The sequence below is a fragment of the Schistocerca americana genome, chromosome X (assembly GCF_021461395.2).
Source record: "Schistocerca americana isolate TAMUIC-IGC-003095 chromosome X, iqSchAmer2.1, whole genome shotgun sequence".
Taxonomy (NCBI): domain Eukaryota; kingdom Metazoa; phylum Arthropoda; class Insecta; order Orthoptera; family Acrididae; genus Schistocerca; species Schistocerca americana.
The window spans coordinates 925,129,204-925,144,061 of NC_060130.1; the positions used below are offsets into that span (position 1 = coordinate 925,129,204).

A 14,858-nucleotide genomic window follows, 5' to 3' on the forward strand; every position below is an offset into this window, starting at 1 on the left:
TGCGATAAGTTGGTTCCACGCCTATGTATCACCATGTTTATGTGAATAAATTTTAATTTTGACAAAAAGATTATATCCCTGGTGGAGCCATCCCTTTAAGCTTCAAGGTTTAGAGGTTCTCTGCAGTTGGCCGGCACTCTAAACTACACAGTGCCGCCCGACTATTTTTGATTGCAGGGCAGCATTCGTCGCTCCACCAAGTGACAGGCTGCCTTTTCAGATAGCCAAAGACTGTGGAATGGATGCTTCAGCTGTGTGGCGGGTCATCTTGGTAGTATTATTCACCCATTCCTGGACACTGTAACGATGTTCAATCACAACAAGTCGGCTGTAAGGTGTCCAGTCTCCATTCTGCGCTTGTCGGACTCCTTTGAATCACCACTCTGTCTGGCAGGTGAATCCGGATCGGAAGTGATCGAACACTTCCCACAGAGTGGTGAGTGCAGGGACTAGAGAGCATACTGAGTGATCCACAGCAGTGAACCACCCTGTTGTAGTGCTAAATCACATACTCTGCCCCATGTTCAACAAGCACACACCTGAGGACATGAATCACTCCGTCTTCAGGCCACAAGTGGCCCACCGGGACCATCCGACCGCCGTGTCATCCTCAGATGAGGATACGGATAGGGGGGGCGTGTGGTCAGCCCACCGCTCTCCCGGTCGTTATGATGGTTTTCTTTGACCGGAGCCGCTACTATTCCGTCGAATAGCTCCTCAATTGGCATCACGAGGCTGAGTGCAACCCGAAAAATGGCAACAGCACATGGCGGGCCGGATGGTCACCCATCCAAGTGCCGGCCACGCCCGACAGCGCTTAACTTCGGTGAACTGACGGGAACCGGTGTATCCACTGCGGCAAGGCCGTTGCCTTGAGGACATGAGAAGACTCTTAATTGTTTTGCCCCTGAAGCAGGTGGTTGCAGAGCTCCAAAGCACGCTGTGCGCGTTATAATCACCACAGCGGATCAGTGGTTGGGTAGCTAAGTGAGGCGTTCACTGAGAGCGTATTCGTCTAGTACATCATGAGGGGGCAAATACACCATCCAGTCACATTAATTTGACCACCTGTCAAAAGCCCAAATAACCAACTTTTGCAGTGTTGACCGCTGTGAGACATGCAAGAAAAGAGTCAATGAGGTGCTGGAAGGTACTAACAGGGATGCGAAGCCATTCCGACTCAAGTGCTGTGGTCAGCTGCGCTAGGTTTCTTGATTTGACGATCCTGGTGAAACAGCCCGATTGAGGCGGCCTCACATAATCTCGATTGGGTTTAAATTCGGGGAATTTGGTGTCCAGGGGGGTACAGCAAACATCCTGGTGCTTTTTGAACCACACTCATACACTGCAAATCCTGTGATATATTGTATTGTTTGGTGTTTGCTTTCAGATGTTCCACAATGTGTGCGCCAGTGGATATTTGTCATCTGAAAAGGCCATGCATGGAACAGGTATCTGCGGCAGGTGCCTATATGCAGCAACCTGCTGGTAGATGCCATCCTGCTGAGGAAAAATATAGTGCATGTATGTGGTGGACATGGTTCCTAAAAATAGATACAGACTGGTGTTGAACCACTGTGCCTTCCAGAATGACGTGGTCACCCAGGGAATGCCACGAAAACATTCCCTCCTCTGGCCTAGAGCCTTCCGATTACTGTTGCACGGTGTTTGCTTTCAGATGTTCCACAATGTGTGCGCCAGTGGATATTTGTCATCTGAAAAGGCCATGCATGGAACAGGTATCTACGGCGGGTGCCCATATGCAGCAACTTCCATTGAATAGTCGTTGAGGAGACACTGTTGTTAGCACCTTGGTTCATCTGGGAGTTCAGTTGTTCACAGTTTCGCCTGTACACATCTCCACAGCAGTTTACGATGTCATTTATGGCCCATGGTGCACCACAATTGCCTCGGCGACGGTTTTGGATGGCGACATTGTGCCATGCAGGGTATACTTTAACCATTGAGGCACGCAAATAGTTTACAGACTTAGCCGTTTTGGAAATGCTTCCACAATTGACCCAAAAGCGAATGATAACATTCTTTTTGGACAACACTAACTGCATTCTTTTCCGTATCTCCCCAACATGTTTTATATACCCCCCACAGCTAGTGCTGCCACCTGTCGTCTCTGAGCGATTATTGCACATTGACATTGAACGCAGACGGTGGTAACATTAATGTGAGTGGACTGTGCAGAGTGAACATATTGCCAACTTATGACACACATACACTGATATAGGGACTGGATGTAGGATGGTCGTGAGGGAGAGAAGCAAGGAGTGGTGAGCATTGTTTACGAAAATAGCCACTCCTCCTTTACCTCTATCTGCACCAAGGTCGTCCTTCTTGTGGAGAATGTAGCCACCTAGTTCAGGCACGTCTGAGAAATTAATTTGTGTCTCTTGAAGGCAAATAAACATTGGTCTTGTGTGTGTAAAATCTTATGGGACTTAACTGCTAAGGTCATCAGTCCCTAAGCTTACACACTACTTAACCGAAATTATCCTAAGGACAAACACACACACACACGCCCGAGGGAGGACTCGAACCTCCGCCAGGACCAGCCGCACAGTCCATGACTGCAGCAGCGCCTCAGACCGCTCGCGGCAAACATTGGTCTTCCCCGAGCTGATAGACATAGTTCACCTATTTAAGTTCCACTGAAGTATGGAAGCCATCTCAACGAAGAGGTTTTCATCTTTCTTTCCCACTGTCATTCCGCCATAGTGGGAAGATAGCATGGTGGGGACGGGAGGAGGCTACATGAGGGACTTTCCATTCAAACGTCGACATCCACACTATAGTACGGTCATCATCTGATCCAGCTTCGGACCTGATCGTTTTGGCCTGTTCGTTTTTGTCCCCATCTTGGATTTTGGGGATGGAGATAACGCCGTTTTAACGGAAATAAAGTTTTTGGTTCTGTTGACACTAGTATTTCAGATGTAGAAATGCTTAATGTTTCGACTCACTTCGCAGCTCTACAGCTACAGTGACACCTGTACGCAGATGTGGTCTTTAGAACTCACCATATACTAATTAGGTGTGGAAGGTTTCTCACAGGTCACATGCTAATGACTGTTCTGTCGTGAATCCCATCGGCGTGCAGCACACCTTGATTTTTTTAATATATAGAGGTTTCTGCAATACTCGTGATCCAAGCTGCTAAGCCAAGATCCTCGTTCCCTGTGACACACAATGCTCCACTACCACTCTGTCCCGTGGTCGCTGAAGCATGCCCAGAGCTTAAGGTTACAAAGACTGGCAGTGCTCACAAGTCCTCAGCACAGGAAACCCAGGTTGGTCAAGACCATACTCAGCAAACAAATGTTGAGGTCCTTGAAGTGCTCGCCATTTAGAATGACCAGGGAGGCACGTAGCCTATAGCTTTATCGAAGCACTCATCAAAAATGTCTAGCAAATACCTCAGCAAATATGGTGGTTGTGCATTTTCTTACTGAAATATAACAAAATATAACTAGAAAGGTCAATATCTCAGGCTTCTAAATTATCCTTAATGTGGCAGTAACTGTCAATGCCAATATGGAGGATACAAGATGGCATTTGTTACCAAATTGTACCTCAGACATATTGCAGTTCCATTTGTCTGTTGTGCAGCTAAACAACCAAACTGCCAGACAGCAGTCAATATAGTAGTGTCTAGTGTCTAATACTTATGAAACCACCATCATTTAATGGATTCCACTGGGATTGCTTTTTCTACTCAGCATGCCAATGACAGTATTCATGGGTCCATTGCAGTCTGTGGCATTTGTGGTTTCAGGTCAATGGAAGTTGACACTAGTTTAGTTTATGTTAAATTGTGCCAAGCCATTCACAGGGACATACCTTTGCAATGGTTCAGTATTGAGTCAATGTTATGGAAGAATTTGTGCGGTCTATTGTACGAATCCATATAAAACAGTGGTAATCCTGTGCTCTGGGTACATTGTTTGGTACAATACCAGCTCATTTTTGTGCTCTACAATCTTCCATTTCTTCACTCCACTGTCAAAGCTGCATGCACTTTAACAGCGAAAATGTGAATCTATTATAAGCCCATTTCTTGACAGTCAATCATTAGGCAGAATTTCAACTGACTCAAACACTGATATTGCACACTATGGCATCAACTAGTCACAATGGGACTTTTTTACATTTTCATGTTGTGATTTGAAGCTAACGACTCAACATCCTTTAAGACAAAGTTTTCATACAGCCAAAGAGCACACTGACACACATTATATACATATTACAGGGATCTGTATGAGAAGTCTTCAAATACAACTGGAATTACTGAACCATTGGATCACCTTGCTAAGTATAGTCTATCAGTTGCTACAAGAATCAGGCTATTTTTATATTTTCATGGAATTCATTTTGTCCTCAGCAGATCTGAGATCTACAGTTAAGTGACAAACATTATGTAAATTGGCGACTTCAGATGGTCACTAATAAATCAAGTTAGATAACAGTACCCCTTCAAAATAAAAACTATCTCATTACATTCCTATTTTCTTTTGTTTATAATTTATGAGAGAAAATATTTGTACATTTCCTAATGGAACTTTTAAGTTCACACTAATGGCACAAAAGACTATCTATCATTAGTCTGAAGCATACAACATACACCTTACAGAAAAAGAGATAATACCTAGAGTTAGTCTCATATGTTTGGAAGAGAGTACTTCGTCTTAAATTAAATGCTTCATGAAGATTTAGATCTACAATTAAGTATAATATCACAGTCCTATATGATAAACATCAATAAACAGGCTATATATGAAGAAGATATGGCCAAACTTAACTATGAAATATGGTACTGATATGAAATCTCTATTTTAGAAATTACTGTACATATTAGAGCAACTGTGTTCTGCATTTTATTAGAAGCATTTAAATGAGAGAAAAAAGCATTTAGATTGTAGCATATGAATTCTCTTACATTTTGGAAATTTTATTGTTCATCAGTTGCTTTTATACAAACATGGCACATATAGCTGGTCCTAAATTATTCTCTTCACTTTTTCTTTATCACTGTGTTTTTGGTTGCTGTGAAACTAATATGAAAATTAATTAGACACTCATGTAATAAAAAAATATTTTTACTGATACATTTAAGTACATATACCAGTACTTTAATATTGCCATTAACTGAAGACATCTGATTTTTTCTACCACCTCACAGTAAAAACATACATTCCCTAACATGATAAAAGACAACTGCATTATTTAACTTTAAAATAATTTTCCTTTTTCAGGAGGAAGAAGGTGACAATTTACTTTCATACAGCAATCAGCCAGAGCTTCAATCACAGCATGAGCTGCATGTGTTCCCACTCAAAGGAGAGTACTACACACAAGTACCTCCATCAGTGTGCAAGGATCAGCAGGTTAAGGATGAAGTGACAACATTTTGTTCAACAGATGTAGACAAACTCATGGACAACAAGACTGCATCTACAGGCAACATCAGTACTAAAGATCAAAAAACAGACACAAATAATGCCGCTAATACTATTAGACTTTCAGACAGTATGTCAAAGTTAATAGGCCCCTTGCATCATCAGGAGTATAGCAAAGTTGGAAGTCTTGGTCATGTCATGAATGTCAGATCCAAAGAGGATGTAATGTTGAAGGAATTTTCTAAGAAATCTGAGTCACCAGTCAAAGTGCATCAAATATGTAGTGTCAACAGTAAGGAAAGCACACTGAAAAAGCTTTCTTCTGCACATGCAGATATACTAGACAATATTCAGTTTGCAGATGAAGATGAAGAAGATGAAAGTAAATGTGATTCCCTGATTATATGATAAGTGTATTGTTCATGGAGATGTTACCAAAGTGTCCTATTTTAGGTAAAGTGACCCAGTAAGTAGAGTTGCTTGTTTTACAAATATTTTTCTTGGAAACAGATGAACCACAATATACATCTTGTTGTTATATTCATATCTCAAGGACAAAACCAGTGTCAATAAATCAGACAAATGTAAATGTTTCATTGGTAAGCACCATATTGCAGTTAATTTCCAGTAATGAGAAACTGCTGGAGAAAATAAAATCTGAAGGATAATTTCCTTTGCATTTGCCCCTAATTCTATTTCTCAATTGCAAGCCACATTCAATGAGGTTTTTATTTCTTTATTTCTTTTTTTTACTAACTGACTGACGGAAATGTTCAAATATTGGACACTGTTCTGATTAATAATATTCTACCTCAGAGCTATAGATAAACACATGTTGACTTTCATATAAATGTTGCTGAAAGTTTAAATATATAGGTGTTGCAACATTTTGACAATAGTGACCAGATCCATGTACTGTTTTTTTTTTTTTTTTTTTTTTTTCATCCTACACCACCATGTTTAAAACTTTTCCATTTCCTTTATTTCCGCTATTTCATGACAAATTCTCTATTGCTCACTGAAAAATGAATGCAGCCTTTGGTGAAACTAGCTGAATGTTACGATCAGGAGAGATCCTGCATGAGCTAATACAGATTCAACAATAAAGTGATGTGTATGCATGGTCTAACTTACCTGTATGCCTTAGAGACCAGTTATTGTAGGTCTTATAAGACAATAACTGTGTTGCATGATATGAAACAGACATCACTAGGCTCATGCTGTTGCTGGTATTGAAAGGCATACACAATTATGTTACTGTAAGATTGTCACACTTCAGCAGTCATAAAGTAGAGAGACTGTTAGCTTTGAATTTACATTTGCAGTTTTGGATTTATTCACCTGTTGGAAAAGAAAAAAAACACACACACTATCATTAGTCCAATTATTTGCATTTACTCAATGGAGACTTATTACTTGTCCAAAATCAACTATGACAGCAGGGAAGGTAATTTATAAATGTAACAAGAAATCACTGCAAAGAGAAATATATTAATATCAATATAGTGTTGTATGGTTATATGTCCTGTTACAGAATTAGAAATAGCCAAACATATGATGAACAGAAACTGATACTATGAACTTTTTCCATGTATGTTGAGGCTAATGGTTTCTCAATGAAGACCATGATGTGTTTTGTATTAATCATCTTGTAAAATGCCTGAATGCCTGAATCATGTTTATTCCTGGATTTTCTCTTTTTTGTGTTCAACAGTTTGTTTTTTAAACGTTTATTGTTACTGTTTTTGTAACTGTATTAGGTATGCTTAGAAATAAGTAGGGTGAGAAGCACAAAGATTAAGGAATAATAGAGATGAACTTTGCTTGCAGAAGATGTAGATAAATCTTCTCTTTCTTGTTGAGGCATCAGTTGCAGAGTTTTCTGGAATTAACAGTGTCACAAACAAATATTTCTGCAGCTATCAGAATCTAATTTTCATACTGTTATAATGAAACCATCAGTTTCACAAAAACACATAATTACTGGTACAGCAGTCATAATTCATGCGACACTCACAATTCTACGATTAATTTTGGAGATATCTCAAGTTTTCATTATCATGCTGTGCTCATGAGGTAGATATTTGTGAATGTTATATTTTCAGCATAAAACAACAGTGACTGAAAACCAGGAGCTGTATCTTATGGTAGCTAATTCCAGTTTTTGTAAATCATCTTACCTCAGGGAATGCTGATTAACTGCCATACTGTGGTTTTCATATGACTCCGGCACACAAAAATTTTGTGTTAAAGTTTTACTTCCACACTCTTCTTGTGAAGCCTGAAGGTGAGTAGTTGCATAATAAGTCAGTTACATGGCTGTTTATGTGTAATTGGTCTGAATGGGATCCTCTGCCACCAGTAGTCCTCATTAAGGTTATTCATTTAACAGTGTATCATTATAATCCCATGCAACGGCAAAGAACTGATGTACAGTGCTGAAGTATTAAAATAATTGTACCAGTAAGAACTTCTTGCTTTTAAGTATAAACGTATTCTCATGCAAACAATCTGTGTATAAAGAAAAAGCATTCTTTATAGTTTCATGTCTTGTGGGAGAATATGGATTGAAATAAGGAGTCAATTATTTTTAACATAAAGCAAGCTCATCACATGTGTAGCACTGTGTGCTGAATTATGATCCCAAAAGAAAAGATAATTTACTGCTCAATGACTAAAAGTACTCTTTCAAGTTTGCAGAAGGAACAAAGTATTTTCTCATCAAGAAAAACTTCAGCTGAAAGAGTACACATTTTTATGTACTCCATCAACATTATACTTAAATGACCCATGGAATCTATGCAGTTCTGTTGCTGATTTCTTACAAAAAATATTTGTAAGAAGCATTAAACACTAGCCAGGCATATATCATGAATAAAATTAGTCAACATAGTAATATACTTATGTTGCTTCAGTGTCTATTTAAAATATGAAATGCACAGTAATCCAAAATTCATTATTTTTCAGCTACATGCAGTTAGTGAATGACATACCATTCAGTAGCCTAGGCCTGTTGGTAATAGTTAAAGGGTACCTGTATGAGATATGAATTTGCATTTGCAGTAAATATAATTCAAAGAGACAATAGTAGCAGCATAAAAATTACAGATAAATTGTTGTTCCTAAATGTATCAAAATGAATCATGCAAAAAAATTATTTAGTGAACTGTTTTACAGCCAGTGGTTGCTTAAAAGATGCAGAGGCAATTACATTTTGATTGTGGCTATTGTGTGGAAAATTTAAAAATGCTGATCGGTTGTTTGTTAAATATTGGATGAAATAGATATATTTTTAAGAGACATATGATGTGGCCTTTTGTACAGACATAGTCTGGTTTCAGAGTAGATAGTATTCTCATACAATGCCTCTGATATTACCATGTGTGGAAATTTAAAGCTTTCCAAATATTTCAACTCAAGCAAAATAAAATTTTATTGAGTATTGTAAGCTCACACTTACATATCACGTGCAACTATAAAACAAAATTGAAATAGTGTTTACCAAGGATTATGCTGATGGTATCTCACTCTTGTTGTGACTCTGAAGTATATTGTGTATGGATTTCAGTTTTCTACTATCATATTTGGATAATGGATGGATGATCCTCATTATTTAGTGCCACAATGCTATGGGAGTTATACTCTCCTTTGATATTTTAAACAGCAGCACTCATGGTTTTTATGTGATAACTATTTAAATTTATTAAACTGTTTTCTGTTTTGCATCTCACTAGGACACAGATATACTGAAGGTATCAATGAATGAAATTGTGAATGACACCTTCTGAACAGCACAGTCTCATGAGCAAATGTTTTAGTGGGTGGAAGCAATATTTATTTCATTTCATGGTATCATTGTATTAAATTCTCTCCAGAAAATTTCTCATTCTCTTTTTGGTATCCTTTATTCAGCAACAGCTTTGAAAATTTATAAGACAGTTCAAATGTATCTGTGAATTAACCAATATATGACCATTGTAGTGCATAATTCATTAAGGATGATAAGATGAATGACAAAGTACTGGAATCATGAGATATTATGTACTGAAAGTTCTTTAAGTAAAATAACTGAATTAAATGTCCAACATCAACCTCTCAAATTCCAGCAATATTAAAGAAATGTAAATTTGTTCTCTTCTGGAAATATATACTTTCTCTCAAAACTTTCGCAGAATAAAAGATTGTTATGCAAGCTCACTAAGTAACTGAATAACAATCTTTCAGGTTCAACTTGTGTTTGAAAAACGTTTATAATGACCATTGTAGTTTACAAAAATGGCTAATCTTAGCAAAACCTGAAACTGTTGTAGTCATATCAACATTTCCTGGAAGTATACAAATTATTTTTATGTAAAATGTTAATAGTATTTATGTTTGTTACCAAATGTATGCATGTTGACAAGATGATTTATGTATCTTTTATGTACATAAAAATCACCTAATTTTACAATAGTATTTCAGGTTTACAGTTAATTTTTCATGTTGTTGAAATTCCTTGTGGAATAGAAAATTATAACCAAAGTTAACTGAGCAATGTCTGGGCACAGTGCAATTGATCAGTGACTGTGGTATTATTAAAGAAGTCTGCATTTAGATTAGTTACATCCAGTGTCACATTTTTTTATTGCTGTGATTTGCACTCTATGTTCTGTTAATAGACATTATCATAAATGTGTAATGTTTCTTAATTGTGAACAATGATTTCATAATTTATAATTCAGCTGATTTGTGAAATACCAAAGACCAACATAAGTAATATTATTGCTTAAAAAGACTGTGTTTTATTTTTTCATATAAGACACACCTACCACTAAATTTTTCTTTGATTGTTATGTGTGGTGTATACATCCCTACGAGCACTAATAAGTATCATAACTGAGATAACGCTTGGCAAGAAGAGCTCAAACTTCTGACTACTGTCTCATTTGCTATATCATGACAGAAAAATGTTGTACTATATTTCTATTTTTATAATAAAACTCCATAATCTTTCTAACAGATGACACAATGAACAATGCATGGTGAACAGAAACAGGGCTTTGCATAGCTTCTTAATGAACCCATCCTCTTTAAAAACCATATTATACAGTGTAAATGTGTTCCATTATACACCTATTAACAGGTTGTCTAGGACAACAAATTCAGTATTTTTTATCACACAGCCTAGGTACAATGCAGTCCTACTACTGAACACAGAGATGACTAAGTAGGTGTTAGGGGTCATTTTCCAACATACTGTTCCATGCTAGTTTCATCTGTTGTTACAACTGGCTTGGATGTTACCAGAAACACAGTTTCTCTGTGGGCGACAGGTCTAGCAATTATAATGGCTATGGGAGTTGGTGAACTTCTTTAACAGCATATTGGGTAATTTGAGAACTGGGTACACAGATATTGTCATGCTGGAATACTGCATAGCCTGAAGGTTATAGAGAGGACAACACAGTGGGATGGATAAATTTCTGGATGTATGCTATACTGTTTAATACCCCTCAGCAAACACTATAAGTGTATGAGCATCATTGGTTATGGGTCTCTACAACATGAAACTAGCACTTGATCACATGCACATGTTGTAGTTACAATTTGGTAGTTCCTGCACTCCGATCAGTGCTGCTCTCACAAATAAACACTATAGAAGCCAAAATATAACGTACTGTCATCATTAAACACAACTCTGAGCCATTTATTCATCATAATATATCTTTTGCTACACCATTATAGATGGTCTGCAAACTGATGAGATATCAGAGGAACGTTCCTCATAGTCCCATATTTGTCAAGCAGTAAGTAATACTCCCAGCAGATTTAGTCCCATATTTGTCAAGCAGTAAGTAATACTCCCAGCAGACTATCTTGGTGCAACATTGATACTAATTTGTATGGCAGTTGCTGTGAAATGAGCAGTGACTGCTCCTCTGATATAATCCAGGTGTAAATCCATATGTTGCAATCATTGCGAAGAACAATGACTACGCAATTTGCCCTTGGGCTACTGGCACCAATATGTACAACATGTTTGGGCAATTCTTTTGACTGATATGCAAAACTGTCTGTTGAGGTACAACATGGGTCCTAATCTGTACTGCAGTTCCTATGAGACTGGCAATGACTGATCCTATCCTGTAGTCCTGGTGTGAACTGATACATCATTGTCATAATGAATGAACATGACAGACATGTACAACAACACATTCAATATGGAGGGTAAATCTTCTAGATCTAAATCTAGATCTGCATCTACAGGCATACTCTGCAAGCCACTGTATGGTACATGGCAGAGGATACCTTGTACCACTATTGGTCATTTCATTTGCTGTTCCAGTCTCAAAAAGAGCTAGGGAAAAGCCACTATCTATATGCCCCTGTATGAGCACTAATTTCACTTATTCATCTTCATGGTCTTCATGCAAAATCACTCTGCAGTCAACTTCAAATGTCTGTTCTCCAGATATCACAGCATCATCAGCAACAGCAACACAATGCTGCTCACCCTGTCCATCAGATCATTTATATGAATACAGAATCTGGGCAGTCTTGTCACACTTCTCTGGGGCACTCCCGATACCTTTGTCTCTGATGAACACTTGCTGTTGAGGACAATGTACTGGATTCTATTACCTTTGAGCCACTCACGTATCAGGGACCTTATTTCATATCCTCGTACCTTCATTAACAGTCTGCAGTGGGGCACCATGTCAAATACTTTCTGAAAATCTAGGAATGTGGAAACTGTCTGTTGCCCTTCATCCACATATTGCAGGATATTATGTGAGAAAATGGCAAGCTGAGTTTTGAATGAACAATGCTTTCCAAATCAGTGCTGATCTGTGGTCAGAAGCTCTTCCCTCTCAAGGAAATTTATTGTATTCAGATTCAGAAAATGTTCATCAGTTCTGCAACAAACTGATGTTAAGGATATTGGTATGTAATTTTGCATGACTATATTTTTTTACCCTTCTTATATACAGGAGTCTGCTGTACTTTTCTCCTATCACTTGGGGCTTTGCACTAGGTAAGAGATTCGAGATAAATTTGGGCTAAGTAAGGAATCAATGTTATACAGCACTCTCTGTAAAACAGAAATGGGTTCCATGCAGCCCTGGTGACTTAATTGCTCTCAACTCTTTCACTTGCTTCCACATATGGGTAGTAAAGTCTAGCTGAAATTTGGTTCATTGCACAGATTGTGTCAACTGGCACTGTCTTGGCTTCTGTGTGCTGTGTACATACGCAGCACAATGCTCAATATCATAGACATCTTTAAGAAATCCAAAAACAGTTATTGTGGCATCATCATTTTCATGCTCTGTAAATGGTTCATATTCTTTCCACAGCAAATTTCTTTGAATCATTACCTTTACTACTCCTTTTCAGTGCCCCAAGTACATGCATCATTTTCACATAAATTTGATATTGTAAGATCTTTTGTGGAAAACACATCGTTTAAGAAACAGAGATAATAATAACTGGCCAAATAGTTGAGGTGCTGAGTTGTTGACAGGCACATAAACAATGCAGTAAGTCAGAGAAATGTAGCCATACAAGCAGTATTTTTGTTTGAATTAATCATTCAGCACTTTAACTATTCAGTTTGTTTACTTCTTAAATCATTTTTTTTTTTTAACTGTTGTGCAAGTATCTCAATTTGTTTTTATCCTCAGATCCTCAGAATGTCCATCAAATTTTCAGAAATATGTTCTTTAGAGGCTAGCGCCCCCCCCCCCCCCCCCCCCCCAGAATGTGATAAGTTTTTAGTGGTTCTGGTGTTAGCAATGCTCATAGCAGTCATTCACAAAGCTTTAGTATTATTAGTTTAGATGATTAAAGTACACTGTTGAAACAATGTTTGGGAACAATCAGTATGAATTCCTATATCTGTTTCAAAGTTGGTAAACAGGGAGGATGTGATGCTATTTGATAATTTTCAAAAAGTGAAATTCATATGAAATGTACCACATGTTGAGCAAGATGAGGAAAGTATGCTACAATATCATTGTCAGAAATAAGTTTCATCACCCAGAGTGAGCAAGTAAGTAAAGAATATGATATGTTATGAAAGGTATCTTATTTAGTTTCCTCTATCAAATACATCCTCATCCAAGTTAATAAACATGTTGACCATCCTGTTCTGGCACAAAACCATAACTTTCATTTCACATAAATTGCTCATAAGTCCAAATTCTTCACTAAGTATGTCGATTTGGTGTGGAAAGTGTTGAAGATTTTAGCTGTTATCAGTCTGCATCACTATGTCATAAAAATGCTGTTTGAACATTTGTCTTTGGGGTATACTGTACAGTTTTGTTTAGCTGAACCAAATATCATGCAGGTGTTGCTGTATCAGTCAAATCTAGTCCTACTAAGTCCCACGTACAGTTTGTAAGTCATAATTATGGATACATAATAGGCCAAGATATAAACCATGCATTTTTCATGGAATACTGCATGTTCCTTGTGAATTGCAAATGTGAATTCCTATGTTACGACAACATGTCATTGAACAGTATCATTGGTGGCTGGAGGCCCTATCTGGGATTCTTGGCCATCTGCTGCAAGTCTTTTTATTTGACACTACTTTCATGATTTGGGCTTTGATAATAATGAAATGATGATGAGGACAACACACATACACTCAATCCTGCAGGGAGTAAATCCCCAACCAGTGGTGCTGCAGTTGAGAGTTGCCAACATTCACCAGAAGACCACAAGCTGCTTACATCAGTGAACAGTATTCAAATGTAACAGATGGACAATTTAGTTGTAAATTCCTCTGAAGAAATGCCAGAAGTATACAGTATGCACAACTTACTGTCTCCTGTAACATAATAGTTGCTCTGAGTTCTTGACATTTGAGGCCAAATAGATGATGGAAGATACAACTGATGTACATGTCCACAGAAATGAAGAAGTTTTATCATTTCATTCATTATGTAACTGCTTTTTATTGGAAGACTAAGATAATCTACTTTTATCTCACCAGTCCATTTCTTCTCAATACCACTTAAGATAATCATGATAATGGCCAGTTTTAAAATTAAACATGCTATACAAATGCAAGAGCATAAGTACACTTCCTACAGTTTACTGTTACCATTTTTTGTAGCTTTGTTTCTTTACAATAGATGATTCTAGGTATTGCTTTGTAAAGTTTACATCTTATATTGCAGATGACTTATTATCCCTGCATCTTCAAATTTTCTGAAAAGTACAGCCAGCTTTTCACAGCTTCTTTAAATGCATCTTCTTCTTCATGTGTCATACCCTTACAGCAGAGTGGTAACCATCTAATCAAGGAGACAATATTTGCAATGATTGGCAACTGTTAACAACTCTGTGATTATAAATCTCTTCTCTTCCTGGATTTACTTTTTCCCCCTACTTTCTTTTAATGACGAGATGCATAAGGTTACACTTCTCACTACAGAATACATGGCCCAAATGGTAAAT

At 37.6% G+C, this 14,858-nt stretch overlaps 1 protein-coding gene and 1 pseudogene across 1 annotated transcript in view; one reads left to right on the forward strand and one right to left on the reverse strand.

Annotated features, from left to right (window-relative positions):
- Positions 1-6,028, forward strand: part of LOC124556403 — a 692,955-nt gene extending 686,927 nt beyond the window's left edge. Inside the window, exon 14 of the mRNA XM_047130364.1 lies at positions 5,265-6,028. Within this exon, the coding sequence (XP_046986320.1) occupies positions 5,265-5,816 (552 nt within the window). The 3' untranslated portion in view covers positions 5,817-6,028. The remainder of the gene's footprint in view (positions 1-5,264) is intronic.
- On the reverse strand, positions 755-872 carry LOC124557226 (annotated as a pseudogene).
- Positions 6,029-14,858: the final 8,830 nt, after the last annotated feature.